Source organism: Aspergillus eucalypticola, assembly GCF_003184535.1.
Source record: "Aspergillus eucalypticola CBS 122712 chromosome Unknown BO83scaffold_37, whole genome shotgun sequence".
Lineage (NCBI taxonomy): Eukaryota > Fungi > Ascomycota > Eurotiomycetes > Eurotiales > Aspergillaceae > Aspergillus > Aspergillus eucalypticola.
The window spans coordinates 50,206-63,909 of NW_020290311.1; the positions used below are offsets into that span (position 1 = coordinate 50,206).

Sequence of the window (13,704 nt, forward strand, 5' to 3'; positions counted from 1 at the left end):
GGGCGTTGATGGTTGACACAGTTGGGATGGGTCAAACCATCGGTTATTGAAGCCTACCAGTACTACTAGGCTTGGTGACATGATAGTAGTGTGGGTTCATTCATGGAGAAGGACAATATCTTCAAGTCATTATTAATATATGCATATGCTATGAACAGTCAATGTACCAGTAGTCGTATATACTATGGCTTAGCGAAAATATGCAATGCCTTGCTCCCCTTTTTATGTTCATGCCCTTACGCTAGAGATTCATCGTTACAGTCATGCTGTTGCTATGGACCAGCAGACACGGCGGCAATCCTTGCCAGAAGACTGTCAAGTCGCTCAGGTACGAGGCACTTGCTGCCTCGCTCTGTGCAGTGCCTTCGGACGGCGATGGCAAAGTTGTGAATAGGACAGCTGTATCTTCGCTGTGCTGGTTCATCAGTTCATTCAAGATCAAGTGCTGTGCCCGACTAGGGAGATCATTGAATGATAAGGGAACTGATGCCTGCCTTGGGTATCCAGACGCGGTGTTGGGGACAGACGGCCCTGAAGAAGAGCGTCGTGTGTAAATGGATTCTATCCGGTTAGATGTGCGTGGAGGAGATGCACTAGGAGCGAACATGATTGAAGGGCCCGCACCCTCTTCTGTGTTGACACGAGCTTCAGGGATTGGCGATGAGCTGAATCTGCTGCTGGACGGCGACCGGTTAAATTTTGGCCGGGATGGACTTGACTGGGTCTTGGGGGATGTCCCGTCGTCGCAAGTCATAATGATTGATGGAACTGCCTGATCCGGTGCAACCTCTTCGGTAACCTTCTGTTTTGCCTTGGAAGATCCTGCCGGTTCTGATTGAGGACTCTGGATCCTGTGTTCGGCTTCCTGGCCATTTTCTTCTTCGTCGTCTTCCTCATCCAGGTAAGGCGGAAACTCCCCTTCGTCACTGCTCTCACCTGTGCTGCTCTCGCTGCTGTCGTAGTCAACAAAAGCATCCAGCAAGCGATGGGTTTGCATGCCTAAGCTGACACTTCCAAGCCCTCTGAAGCTCGAAATTGATCGCCGGCGCTTGGATGACTCCACCAATTTCCTCAGCCCACCGGCTAAAGGTTGTAGTGGCTTGTGAGCACTTTCGGGGCTTTGCATGGGCCAACTAGGAATCCGCTCGTCTGCCCTTTTGATAGCACCCACTTCAGCTCGCTGCTGAGCTTCATGCTCACTCCTAGATTTCTGTATATCCTGCCACCATTCTTCGTTCCGTAAAGCTTCATGGACTCGGGGCTCCGCATTTTCGGTCTCCGGTGAGATGTCGCCGTTCACGATGATACGGTAGGTCTTAAGATCACCGCATGCCAGCCAGAAAACCAAGACCTCGGCCTCTATCCTTAGCTTCTCGAGAAGCGCTTCGACCCTTCCTCTCTCGTCCTCAACGTCGGTTTCGTACTCAACGAAAACAGCCACTCGAAGCTTGTACGTCTTTTTCCACGACGGTACAGTGTTGAGGATACACCCTAATTGTAAGATGAGGGTGTAGGTGTCAAAGTTAGTGGTTAGAACATTCTTCTTGCTTTCACTGTCTGCACCGAGCTCCGCGCTCATCTGTATCGGCCAGAGGTCAATGTACTTCTTTGTGTGCTGTCCGTGTGGTCCAGGAAGCTCGAGATCCTCAAATCCCTTCGCCACAGCAACATTCATACGCAGCTTGAAGAGCAGATCTTCTAGGATGGTCACATATGTCTTGGTTGACATCGGTGGCTCCTGCGAACCGTCTTCCGCTATCACAGGCACCAGTTCGCGAGATATGCGTCTTCCACCTGATTCTCTCCGGCCTGAGAGGGATGGTCTTTCGACTAACGATTTGCCTTCGCGGAATTGATCAATCACGACTATATTCGGTCTCATACCTCCCAGTCCAGCACTTAGTGTGACATTACGGACACCCCATTCAGCAGTGGGAGAGACTGTAATATTGACGAAGGCCTTCACTCGGGAGTTCTCAACGAACTTGGTCCATGCAGTCTGCTGCCGTCGTGCCTCTGGCACAGCGGTGGTGAAATCATCTGTCACGAGCACATGGCCCAGCACAAACAACCCTCCTTTCTTCAGAGAGTTACAAAATGAGATCATCTTAGACTGCTCGCTGAGATCGTTGACAAACAACAGGATCTGTGGCCGCCAGAACTTGACATGCTCCTGGCGAAGCCGAAGCAGATATTTTCGCACTTGATGATAAATCAGACTCTGACTGACATCGCCCCAAGATTTAGGAGGCGAGGTATAGTGGATTAGCAGGAATAGCATCATCAGGACACCTACGCAGCCTGTGGCATAGATCCCGTCAACGAAGAACATGCTTGCGCCGCATACCAAGGTACCTGTCGCTGCGGTTTTCCAGTTGAAGTAGTGAAAAGATGGGCGAAAGTTGGGGGCAGACCCGATCTTTAGGAGGAAACAGGCGAGGTTCGTCACCAGAAAGGTCATCAGATAGGTCATCGTAACGAAGGATGCAATCTGGTTAATGTCAAAAAGCATAGTGAGCTGTGCAACCATGTAAGTGACTATGATTGCGTTAACGGGCTCATCAGTCTTCCTGGTACCCTTGCCGAAGAAACTTAGGCCAGGAAGCAAGCCGTCGCGCGCAACCGCCTGGAGCAGTTTTGCTGAGCCAATGACTCCCATGAGAGCAGAGAAAAAACTTGTCGCGAATTCCCCCATGAGTATAATTGACCCGGAAAGATTTGCCTGTACTTGGTGAGCGTCGCACACCGTTCAATTCATGTAATCATTACATACCACTTGAACAACGTTGGCATTTTTGTAGAATGATTCCCGGGTGATCGAAGCAGCCATGGCAAGAATTACAATAGCATAGGTGATGAATGTCAAGACTAGCCCACACAGAGTTCCCTTGGGAATCGATCTGCTCGGGTTCTTAAGGTCACCAGACATGCTCGCGCCGCTGTTGGTACGTGAGCTTGGTGTTCTTAAGTTCTAGGAAACGTACCTACGCGAATATACCACCAGTAGCAGGGAACAAAATCCCGAATAGGTCCTGGAAATTCTCCCTTCCACGTATTTGGCTGCCAGCAGCGCCTTTGGTAAGCTTGGGTTTGAGATTTTCTAGCAGCGTTTGAAGCCGCAGTCCTGTGAATTCTACCCCAACCTTTGGGATGCTGAATGGCTTCATGAATACGGCAGAGACTGGTATGCTGAAAGTCGCGATGAGGAGAATGATAAGCAACCCGTTGCTAGCTCTGGAGAATATAGAACTTCCCGCTAAGCATATCGCGGTACACATGATGAGGATGACAGTTCCCCAGAGGTATTGCCACCAGAAGCCTTCTCTAAGGAAATTGCCCCAAGTACCAGACTCAGACCCGAAGTTCTGTGTGAAACAGTCAACAAGACCGACGGCATTCATACCGGTATTCAACACATAACCCAGGTAGAACACTATCCCTATAGATCCACCAAACTCAGGACCTAGCGATCGAGATATAAGATAGTACGCTCCACCTCCTCGTACTGTTCCGTTGGTTGCAATAGCGGATAGAGACATAGTCGTTACGAGATTGATCGTGTACGAAGCGACCAGTAAACCTACTCTGTGTCAGGCCCCAATTGGCTTGTGTGGGTGATGATTGAAGGGCGCCATACCTAACATCCCTAATAACCCAGCTTGGCCGAGGATGAAGCCAAAGCGAAGGAACATCAGGATACTAAGGACGTTCAAGGTGGTCGGCACAAAGACGCCAGAAAATGTCCCAAGCTTATCAGAATTGTCAAGCGTACGGTCTTTCTGGCTATCTCTCTCCTTCTGACCCTCTCTGAAGGGCCCGGGGGGCGAGCGGTTGGCATTTAATCTCTCCCTAGGGAGTTCATGCTTTCCGTCGCTCCCCTGCCCACTCCACCAACGAGCAACATTATCTATGACGTTCTGTTGGGATTGTTGTCGGCTTTCGGATGAGCGGTGATGGATGTGCGGAGGCTCGTGCGAATGTGAGGAGGAATTCATCCTCCCGTGGAGGAACTTGCTACTTTCTTCGGGAGATGCATTGGCAGATTCGCTCGGATCCAACCTAGAAACGTCTTCTTCAGCCGCCCGCGTGGAGAAATTGGGTCTCCTTCGGGACAGAGACTCCGAGGCACTGTCAGCCCGTCCGTCCGTCATGGATATAGGGCCTGCGCTCCTGCTTGTAGGAGCTTTTCTCCTCCCTCATACAGCAATGACACAATTGAAAGCGGACGAATCGGAGGCGCAAGGACAATGAGACGGTGCTAAGACCGGGTAAGAGTAATTTGCCTGCAAGCACAGTAAGAGCTACTGTGATGCAAACCAGCAAGGACCTCTCAGGGCCATGCACGTTGAGTTACCGTGTAACGAACAAAGGATATTGGAGACGCGAAGTCCGAGTTCAGATTGTCGGCGATGACCTCATGTGCCGAGCGACAAACAAACAATGCAAAAGTGGTCACTGGGTCTGGCAGTCTGCCTCATCTGATCTCCCTTATCTCATCCTCGTCTCTCCATCACTTCTATCGTTCCTTTGTTGGCCCGTCCTCATCTTTGTTCATGATTGTCATGGTCGACAAGGCGCGGGGTGTTTTGGGGTGCGTGGAAACAACAGGAAGCCTAGTCCCTCCGCATACATTGCGGTGAACGACTTGCGCCTCTCGCATTATCGATCCTCTCAACTCTCCTTCTCCGCTCTTATCAGCCCTTCCTACTTCGTAGGCATTCCCCCATGATCCTGGTTCGCCTCCGAAAACTCAAATAGTACGAATTGTTTTCGGAATTAACCAAGATCTCGTACTCTGAGAAAATTCAATCTTGCTTCTTGTCAACATGTCATCCTCCAGGATGTCTGACAACGGTGAGGGCTCATCCTCTCAGCGTAACCGTTCAGCGTCGCCGATCTCCACGTCCGCGATGCGCTCAGGATCACCTGCAGGAGATGTTTCTTCTTCTTATAGGCATGCCTCGATAGCCCGTCTAGCATCACCAATTCCTTCTCCCTCGAATTCCTATTCATCAAGACAGGTACCGCTGCCGATTCAACAAACCGCAGCAACCAACCAAGACCTCCGGAAAGTCGACAATCCGTCATCCTTACCCGGCCCCGGACAATCCATGCTTGCATCTGCGCTCCAGGACTACCTCGGCCGATCTCCTCCTCCGAGAGCGGGTACCCCTCCGAGGCGGACTGCTTCGCCTGGCCTCCTGAACCAGCCTGTCAGGTCGAACTACGGTTCCTTCGATAACAAGGCTGGGAGAGAGGGTTCGATATATTCAGCTGGCCCATACGAGGATCCCGAAGTTGTCAAGAGACATTTGGTGCAACCCCAGAATGTGGTCGAAAATCGGGATATTCACTCTTCTGGGGGTGCCCAAAGTAACGCCGAGGATGAGTTCTCTAGTCTGCAACTCCAGGGTGGTGATATTACGAGACAGGTGTACAGATGGGCCGAGGACGCAGAAGCTGGAAGCTCATTGCGGAAACCCCACCGCAGCAGGAGCTTCAGTCATGCTCGACCTGCACCTGAGGATGAAACCACGAACATCAACAGTATCCGTGTCCCAGGAGGCTTCAGAAGAGACTATCTAAGACGGGCAGTAGGCCCCAACCTCCCTGGAGATCTGGATGGCTCGGGTGCGCAGGCTTCTGCTGCTCAGCCCCAGCTTCCAACAAGCAGCTTTCTGGAATTTCTAACTCTATACGGTCACTTTGCTGGTGAAGAGCTTGAAGAGGATGACGAGGTCTTGGGTCCTGATGAGTACTTCTCATCGGATACTTATGATGAAGCAGAAGGCAGAGAACCAGGTGAAGACTCAGCCCTTCTCAGGCCAGACACAGCTGGCCGGAGGAAGCGCAAGCCCCGCGGTGGTACGGGAACCAACACGCGGACCGGAGCAGCTTTACTTCTACTCAAGTCTTTCGTTGGTACAGGAGTCTTATTCTTGCCGAGAGCTTTCTTGAACGGTGGCATGCTGTTCAGTAGCATGGTACTTCTTGGTGTATCACTACTCAGCTTTTACTGTTTCATCCTCCTGGTTAATACGCGGCTGAAGATTGATGGTTCTTTTGGTGACATTGGTGGTGCGCTCTATGGAAAGCATATGAGGCGCATCATTCTCGGCTCCATTGTGTTGAGTCAATTGGGCTTTGTCTCGGCATACATCGTTTTCACGGCCGAGAACCTACAAGCCTTTGTCCTGGCTGTCAGCAAATGCAAATCTTTTATTGACATCAAGTTCATGGTGCTGCTGCAGCTGGTCATCTTCCTCCCTCTTTCATTGATCCGCGATATCAGCAAGCTCGGTTTCACTGCCCTCATTGCAGACCTGTTCATCATGATGGGGCTGGTTTACCTCTTCTATTACGATTTCTTGACTATCTCCAACCAAGGCGGTGTTTCGGATATCATATCCTTCAATCCATCCACCTGGACACTTTTTATCGGCACGGCTATTTTCACATATGAGGGCATTGGTCTGATCATTCCCATTCAGGAATCAATGAAGCACCCGCAAAAGTTCCCGGGTGTCCTCGCAATGGTGATGGTCATAATCACGATCATTTTCCTCAGCGCTGGTGCGTTCAGCTATGCGGCATATGGATCCGCAACGAAGACGGTAGTCATCCTCAACATGCCTCAGGATGACAAGTTTGTAAATGCTGTGCAGTTCCTGTATTCTCTGGCGATTCTTCTCAGTACCCCACTGCAGCTCTTCCCGGCCATTCGAATCTTGGAGAACGAGCTTTTCACTCGCAGCGGAAAGTACAACCCCAGTATCAAGTGGAAGAAGAATTGCTTCCGGTTCTTCCTTGTCATGATCTGTGCATTTATTGCTTGGGGCGGAGCAGAAGACTTGGACAAGTTTGTTTCGCTTGTCGGAAGTTTCGCCTGTGTCCCCTTGATTTACGTATACCCGGTAAGTTAAATAATCAAATACCTTCGTCTAGTCCGCCAAATCGATTACTAACCTCTGCTCAGCCTCTACTGCATCTCAAGGCCTGTGCCCTATCGAGACGACAGCAGATTGCCGATATCGCACTCTCCGTTTTCGGAGTCCTCAGCTGTTTGTATACGACCGCCCTGACGCTCAACAACTGGATTAACGGGTCGGACGTCAAAGCCCCCGGCTACTGTGACTCATAGATTGTGTAAATGTCATGATTTTTATCCCGTTCCTTCGGATCGGCTCTCTGGATATGAATGATTGATGCTACAGTGTGAGGCCATCGTCCATTCGATGGATTGGCCTATACTTTTTGGTCTGATTGCTAAACCCCTGTTTGATTAAATCTTGTTTATTATTGCTGTATTCTCGAATGTATTCGGTATAGACTAGAGATTAAATTGCCAGTATATGTCTATAGTAACCTTATTCATCTTCCCTTTAAACAATAAATACTTACTCACATGAATAAAGCCAACTAAACCAAATTCTACCAGATCATCAATGTCTAAACCTTGTTGATGCGCAAACAAAAGCCTATATACAGAAAACCCCGTGCATGCCCAGCTGCTAGATACAAAGATATCTCATAGTCAACAGCAGAAAACCCCCCACCAAACAAAACTACCAATCCCAGCGCCACTATTAATAGTACAAGTGGCTGGAGCCTTCCCATATCTTACCTGGATCAACCCTCAACGTACAGGTCTCTCATTGATTCGGCGATTTGATTCATTGATATTGTGGTATTGTCTACTTAAATGGGTAGGTAGGCAGGCAATGCTGCTAAAGACGTATGAGGTACTCATAAGCCGCGCAGCAAGCGGAATGAGGCGATAAAGTCGAGAAAAAGAAGATGACGTCGTTTAAGCGCCAGCCTCGGTGGCATCCTTGCCCTGCTTGGCGGCCTCGGCGAGCTGAGCTTCACGGCCTCCCCAGCTGTTGATGCGAAAGTCAGCATTATCATTTCATTGTCTCAATGGGGGGTGTGAATGAAGGGTCGTTTTGTGACGTACTTCCAGTAGTTCAGGTAGCGGTATCCTTGAGTCAGCTGGGCGGAGAAGTTGACGGCGTGGCAGGCGAACAGGAGGTAGTTCTTGGGGGAGACGGCAAGGGCGTAGCGCATGAAAGTTCCCGAGTAGATAACGAGGGCACCGGTCATTTGGCCGGAGATACTGTGTAGATAGAATGACAGTTAGCAGACAAATTACTGGTTAGGATACTGGCATGTTCGTCTGAGCTATCCCGATAAGCTCTCAAAGCTTGATTCGATGTGCAGTATATATTCAGGAAGAAACCCCCGCGGAGCGAGGGGAGGTAATTGTAGCGACGTACATTTCAGGGTCCTTCTGGGTATCCATCACCGCTGCAATGGGGATACCGAAGTTGGAGGCAGGGCCCCAAAAGTCTAGTTGAGATCATTGTTAGCCAAGAGAAATTGCTTTTTATGAACCAGATTTGGCTAAGTAAAGAGCTCCGTGTTTGTGACCGATAACATGTGCTGAAAGGAGTCACTGAAGTTGCTCAACAACCCCTTCAAAACATGTCTTAACGGCAGGCATTCTTGTCGGCCGATCTCGGTCAGGATCACGGAGAGGGTAACGGTGAAGTTTGAACGTACGGGTAGAGCAGAAGTAATCCAGGGCCTTGTTAGACCGGATCTTCGCATTGATTGCCTTAATTGCAGCGGCCATCTTGACGACTCGAAGGCTTTGAATTGAAGTGAGGAGTGGAGAGGTGATCAGAGGTGAGTACGCAGGGCCGAGCGGTTTGCTTTCCTCACTCCGTCACCTGCAGTCCGCGCCGGGCGGAGTTACCCGGAGACGGTCACGTGCACTATATCCCTGCGAAGTCGTTGGCTGAATCAAACCTGCTAGGTGCTTACTGCGTACTACTAGGCTAAATCTACACCTGCAGCTGTCCAATCGCCGTAGAATTGAAGTATACTCTTACATGAAACAGAGAAATTAAAGGCTTCAAACCCTCATTAGGATTCACTAGTACAATTGAGTGCTCGAAATACATCTAGCATTACTTCTGTCGGTCTTATCCTTTTTTTCGGTCGACCTTTTCTTTTGTCAGGGCATTCCCTGCATCCGCACACGCCGCAACGCCTTTGCCTGGTAAAACTCGGGGTGCTATGCCTATTCGTCTGAGGTTTGTCAAGTAGGCGACTAATGGGAAGTGAATATTGTTCGCTTGATTCGTAGTTCGAAGTATCTGCCATGCCGGTGTCATGGCCAGGTTGCAAGCCATCATGCTGCTGCACATACTATCAAATCACCGTCCACCAAAGCCGGGTGGAGGGAATCCGCGTCCCTGTCCAGGGGGCTGGAATCCCGGTGGGGGTTGGAAAGCACCCGCTACAACAGCCTCGGTTAGCTCAAGAACCATAACGCGCAATCTTAGGATACTTACGAGGAGCACCCTGAGGCGCGAATCCCGGGGGAGGAGCGAAGCCAGCTGATAGCTTATGTCAGTAACCATGTTCAACCATTGAGCTCGAAAGTGCAAACTTACGAGGTCCACCAGGGGCACCACCACGACCAGCGAAGCCCGGAGGGGGAACTCCAGGGAAACCACCACCAGGAGGGAAACCAGGGAAACCGCCGGGCGGCGGGGGAGGGCCACCAACACCCGCAGCAGGGCCTCCCAGACCGACCGGCAGACCACGTCCAGCGGGTTTGCTAATTCCAGGGCCAGCTGCGAGAGTGGCAGCTGCGGCAGCTGCACCAGGGCCAGCAGTACCAAGTCGGGCAGAGGGATCGGCGGGAGGAGGTCCATCAACGGAGCAAGAGACGACATGTGTACCGCGAACAATGGTAAGACCCAGGGTGCGCTTTTCTTCGGCTTCGACAAGAGGTGCGTTGGTCGAACCGGCGGCGGGCTTGGACTTGCGCTTGACGCGACGGAATTCTTCTGTATCGGCGAGGACAAGGTTCATGTGCTATATTACTGCGTCAGCGACCAGCATACCACAAGTATTATCCGATGGCCACTGAATGGCCCGGGGATTTATACCTTATCGAAAGCGAGCATCTGTCCCGTCATCTGTCGGCCATCATTGAGGGTGACTCTCATCCGGTAGTTGATCTGAGAATAATGTCAGGTTCGACGCGCGAGTAAAACATGTAACGTCAGTGACTTACGAGGTTTTGCTAATCAGAATGAAGAGAATGAGTTAGCCACGCGGACATAGGTATACAAGCTGATATCAACAGGAAAGGGAAGGATCCGATCAACTCACCATCTTGCCCTGCTTATTAGCCGCCATGTTGGGCTATGAATGCGCACGAGTGCGACTTGAGTAAAACCAAAGAATTGTTTTGTGAGATGGTAGAAGGGGTAAACTTCTACTTAATCGTCACTTTGTCCTTACTGAGCTGTCGCGCTCGGAGTGAAGGTCGGTCGAGGTCTGCAACACTTTCTCCAAGCGGCACCAGCTCGACTTGCTACGGGTCGGAGGTCCATGAGGCGCGGCTCTGCGGCTTGGCGCCAGTCGACCGCGCCAAGCCACTAAGGGCTCTCGCTTCCCACTTTCAACCCACACATTTCCCTTTTACACACTTTTCGATCCTTGAGTTTCTTCCAACCAACCAGTCGACCAGTTCACGCCAAAAGCAGTCGCCATGGTATGTTGCCCATCGCCAATACACTTTCCAGCATTGATATAAACCCGATTCTCGAGACTCCGAAAATTTCATAGACAAATTTTTTTCTAACATTTTTGTCGCCATGCAGTCGGAATCCAAGGACAAGTCCGCCAACCCTATGCGCGAGCTGCGCATCCAGAAGCTCGTGCTCAACATCTCCGTCGGCGAGTCTGGTGACAGACTTACTCGCGCTGCTAAAGTGCTCGAGCAGCTGAGCGGTCAGACTCCGGTCTACAGTAAGAACGCCCGAACCCGCTGAATCCGAGAATTTCGAATACGAAGCAGCCGAGGAAGGAGGATATGACAACTGTGATATGGAATGGATGGCTGATGGGATGATTTTTTTTCCAACGTTTAGGCAAGGCCCGTTACACCGTCCGTACCTTCGGTATCCGTCGTAACGAGAAGATCTCCGTCCACGTTACCGTCCGTGGCCCCAAGGCCGAGGAGATCCTTGAGCGTGGTCTTAAGGTCAAGGAGTACGAGCTCCGCAAGCGCAACTTCTCTGAGACCGGTAACTTCGGTTTCGGTATCTCCGAGCACATCGATCTGGGTATCAAGTACGACCCCGGTATCGGTATCTACGGCATGGACTTCTACTGCTGCATGTGAGTGCACTCCAACCTCTACGCAGTCCTAGTTCGACAGACCCATCGGTGTCGATCCAGATTGAGCAGGACAATTCAAGCATCAGGAACTGACTTGGAATCACTAGGACCCGCCCTGGTGAGCGTGTCGCCAAGCGCCGCCGCTGCAAGGCCCGTATCGGCTCCCAGCACCGTATCACCCAGAACGAGACCATCAAGTGGTTCAAGAACCGCTTCGACGGTATCGTCCGGTAAATGCCCTCATCCACGGGGTCTTCAGGAGGGAAAGCTCCGGGGTTGTGTTTATGATGAATCGATCAAAAATTGGTCAGAAAAGGAGGCAGGCGTTCTTGAAAATCATTATCGCTCTGCTCTGAAATATGGCTTTTCTACCACGGCATGAGGTTAGGCGTGTTAGAGATATCAAATTCCCAAATTTTTCATACGCATCCACTTTTCTCAATGAAGGCTTCACGAAGGGTGATGATTTCCGCATAACCATTGATGAAAGGTCTCCCATGATGCTTTTGCTGTGTTTTGCCACTTGTACCACTTTCAACACACAGTGGTGCTATAGTGTGCATTTGGCCTGAAACTCAATCTCTCTGAGATTGAGTGTTTTCTTTTGCGAGATGTGCTTCTAGCATTATTCTCTGCTACCCCAGGACTGATGCTTGAGAAACATGGGTCTCAACACCCTGTTTCTGTGCTCCAGTCTCGGCCTCGTAGTGGTATCTTTGAAAACTCTTTGAGTAGATAAGCCGACCGACTCGTATTAGCCAAACTGGCTGTTGACCGACCGCGCCCGTAGAGTCTAGCCCATACCCCGGGTCTCGCTAGTGCTCCTGATTGCCGCTCGACAGGCATGCTACCAAGTTTTTGATGGGGAAATCCTCTTGTGAAACTGCTTAGGCTTGGGTCCAAGGTCCTAATTACGTGCCAATTCTGGCATGTATAGTTTGGGGCTGGCAAAACTTGCGACCGCAGAACCCCGCATTCTACTGTCCCTTACGATTCAAATGTGCCACCAACCAAGCGCTAGTCAAATTATGTTTGTTGACTATTACAGTAGTCATCATACGTACATGCAACACAACTTCATCGAGATAGCATAGCTATACGTCGCATGACTCAAGTTATAACAATATCTGCATAAAACACTGAGGGGTCTGGTCCCTCACGTCCAACATATCCGATGTCATAGCAACTTATCAAAAAGGGATTTGGTTGGGATTATTTACTACCTCCTCTCGTGTATCCATCCCACCACTTGGCGAAGAATCCGCCCTGCTGGCCCTGCTCGTTCCAGCTTTCACGGCGTGTATTGAGAGTCTGGTCAGTAGAGTTGCGCTTCTGGCTTGTCAGACTCTCAAATAGGCTAGATGCGCCATGGCCTGTCGAGCGTCTTCTATCCCCAACGCTGGGGGGAGGGCTGTTGCTCAGGTTGGCAGAGTTGGAAGACATATCCGATGAATCAGAGCCCTTCGTATATAGAACGGTTAGTTAGTGTAGATGCTAGGAGTGTGAAGGTGCCAATCATCAGGCTGAAGTCAAATGCTCGGGATGATGACAGAAACTGTTCAGACATACGCGTCTGTCGGAAGTGGCAGTGGCAGCGGTGGTGGTAGGGATCGAAGGCCGACGGTAGGTCTCAGGGGGACCTCCTCGCACCCAGACATTGAGATGCTCGTAGCGATCACCGACAGTGCCATGCCAATGACGGGGAGACTGGGGCTGTTGGTTGTTGCTCATGGTTCCTCTTTTCTTGTACTTCTTGGTTCTCGATGTTATCGAAGGAGCAGTATCAACTGCGTGCTTCGTAAGTTGAAGTGAGGATGTGATCCATAGGAAAAGGGACTAAACAGGTGCATGTGTATGGCAAACAACCGCTGGTGAATAGCAGCCAAATCGATCACGGGCTATGGTTACATAGCTCTTTCATCATGTGACCGGGAGGCTCCGGTGTCATCTCAACGACAGATAATCAAAGAAACAGAGTCCAGCTGATCGATATTGAAGAGGGCGAACTCGAAATCAAGACTTCAACTTACCGGTTAGCTTAGTTTCAGTGTGTTCTCGATACAGGAGTTGTTTTTACCGATCTGAGCAAATACCCGGGACGACAACAGCTCCTTATAAGAGATTCCCAAAGTAAGAGAGGGGTAAGTCAGCCACCCTCCGAGTGCTGTGAACCAGACCCTAGGTATGATGATGCAGCAAGAGGCAGGCCCATAGGTCTGAGGGGGCAAAAGTACGTCCATGAACCAGTAATGGGCAGTAATGGCTTGGGGACCCCGGTCCTAGGAATGCAAAAGCTTCTTTGACAACGGCAATGATTCATCATCTCTGGGAAATCGTATACGTCGATCCACGGATAGTTTCCAAAGTATCACAAGTTATTTGGGATTAATCAGCTCTCTTAGGCGGAAACAATCCAATTAAACGATGTGCAGAGTTGGTCGTGTGCCAATGGAATTCATCCATGATGGCTTGACGTCAGGTGCTCTGCCAAATGCGGGGATC

General features: G+C 50.5%; 6 protein-coding genes across 6 annotated transcripts; 2 read left to right on the top strand and 4 right to left on the bottom strand.

Moving 5' to 3' along the window:
- Positions 1 to 131: 131 nt before the first annotated feature.
- BO83DRAFT_441432 (putative cation chloride cotransporter) lies at positions 132 to 4,562 on the bottom strand. The gene is made up of 4 exons (XM_025536336.1): positions 3,638 to 4,562; positions 2,989 to 3,580; positions 2,774 to 2,939; positions 132 to 2,722 (listed from the first exon to the last, which is right to left on the bottom strand). Exons 1-4 carry the CDS (start codon positions 4,149 to 4,151, stop codon positions 242 to 244), a joined length of 3,753 nt encoding a protein of 1,250 aa, XP_025383034.1. The 5' UTR covers positions 4,152 to 4,562; the 3' UTR covers positions 132 to 241.
- On the top strand, positions 4,535 to 7,348 carry BO83DRAFT_382680 (putative amino acid transporter). Its single transcript, XM_025532283.1, has 2 exons — positions 4,535 to 6,914; positions 6,977 to 7,348. The coding sequence occupies exons 1-2, from the start codon at positions 4,827 to 4,829 to the stop codon at positions 7,139 to 7,141; spliced, it is 2,253 nt and encodes a 750-aa protein (XP_025383035.1). The 5' UTR covers positions 4,535 to 4,826; the 3' UTR covers positions 7,142 to 7,348.
- Positions 7,349 to 7,446: 98 nt separating this feature from the next.
- Positions 7,447 to 8,703, bottom strand: BO83DRAFT_382682 (pyruvate transporter MPC1). Its single transcript, XM_025532284.1, has 4 exons — positions 8,563 to 8,703; positions 8,277 to 8,349; positions 7,958 to 8,116; positions 7,447 to 7,880 (listed from the first exon to the last, which is right to left on the bottom strand). The coding sequence occupies exons 1-4, from the start codon at positions 8,633 to 8,635 to the stop codon at positions 7,808 to 7,810; spliced, it is 378 nt and encodes a 125-aa protein (XP_025383036.1). The 5' UTR covers positions 8,636 to 8,703; the 3' UTR covers positions 7,447 to 7,807.
- A 233-nt stretch (positions 8,704 to 8,936) lies between these two features.
- On the bottom strand, positions 8,937 to 10,572 carry BO83DRAFT_411983 (small nuclear ribonucleoprotein-associated protein; the record flags this gene model as incomplete). The annotated part of the gene is made up of 11 exons (XM_025534362.1): positions 8,937 to 9,304; positions 9,360 to 9,404; positions 9,462 to 9,888; positions 9,963 to 10,034; positions 10,091 to 10,099; positions 10,189 to 10,221; positions 10,256 to 10,294; positions 10,321 to 10,368; positions 10,398 to 10,457; positions 10,479 to 10,507; positions 10,539 to 10,572. 11 exons carry the CDS (start codon positions 10,570 to 10,572, stop codon positions 9,222 to 9,224), a joined length of 879 nt encoding a protein of 292 aa, XP_025383037.1. The 3' UTR covers positions 8,937 to 9,221.
- A 104-nt stretch (positions 10,573 to 10,676) lies between these two features.
- On the top strand, positions 10,677 to 11,436 carry BO83DRAFT_393377 (60S ribosomal protein uL5; the record flags this gene model as incomplete). Its single annotated transcript, XM_025532976.1, has 3 exons — positions 10,677 to 10,830; positions 10,953 to 11,202; positions 11,310 to 11,436. 3 exons carry the CDS (start codon positions 10,677 to 10,679, stop codon positions 11,434 to 11,436), a joined length of 531 nt encoding a protein of 176 aa, XP_025383038.1.
- A 767-nt stretch (positions 11,437 to 12,203) lies between these two features.
- Positions 12,204 to 12,663, bottom strand: BO83DRAFT_382685 (uncharacterized protein; the record flags this gene model as incomplete). The annotated part of the gene is made up of 1 exon (XM_025532285.1): positions 12,204 to 12,663. A coding segment is annotated over exon 1 (227 nt), but the record flags the coding sequence as incomplete, so codon positions are not given.
- Positions 12,664 to 13,704: the final 1,041 nt, after the last annotated feature.

Excerpts from the sequence above, each read along its gene's own strand:
- BO83DRAFT_441432 (XM_025536336.1), bottom strand. The coding sequence starts at position 4,151 with ATGACGGACGGACGGGCTGACAGTGCCTCGGAGTCTCTGTCCCGAAGG. Across the intron at positions 3,581-3,637 it reads TGGGTTATTAGGGATGTTAG|GTTTACTGGTCGCTTCGTAC; the intron begins GTATGGCGCCCT and ends GACACAGAGTAG. Across the intron at positions 2,940-2,988 it reads GCTACTGGTGGTATATTCGC|CGGCGCGAGCATGTCTGGTG; the intron begins GTAGGTACGTTT and ends ACGTACCAACAG.
- BO83DRAFT_382680 (XM_025532283.1), top strand. The coding sequence starts at position 4,827 with ATGTCATCCTCCAGGATGTCTGACAACGGTGAGGGCTCATCCTCTCAG. Across the intron at positions 6,915-6,976 it reads CCTTGATTTACGTATACCCG|CCTCTACTGCATCTCAAGGC; the intron begins GTAAGTTAAATA and ends ACCTCTGCTCAG.
- BO83DRAFT_382682 (XM_025532284.1), bottom strand. The coding sequence starts at position 8,635 with ATGGCCGCTGCAATTAAGGCAATCAATGCGAAGATCCGGTCTAACAAG. Across the intron at positions 8,350-8,562 it reads GGATTACTTCTGCTCTACCC|ACTTTTGGGGCCCTGCCTCC; the intron begins GTACGTTCAAAC and ends GATCTCAACTAG. Across the intron at positions 7,881-7,957 it reads CGCTACCTGAACTACTGGAA|CTGGGGAGGCCGTGAAGCTC; the intron begins GTACGTCACAAA and ends TCGCATCAACAG.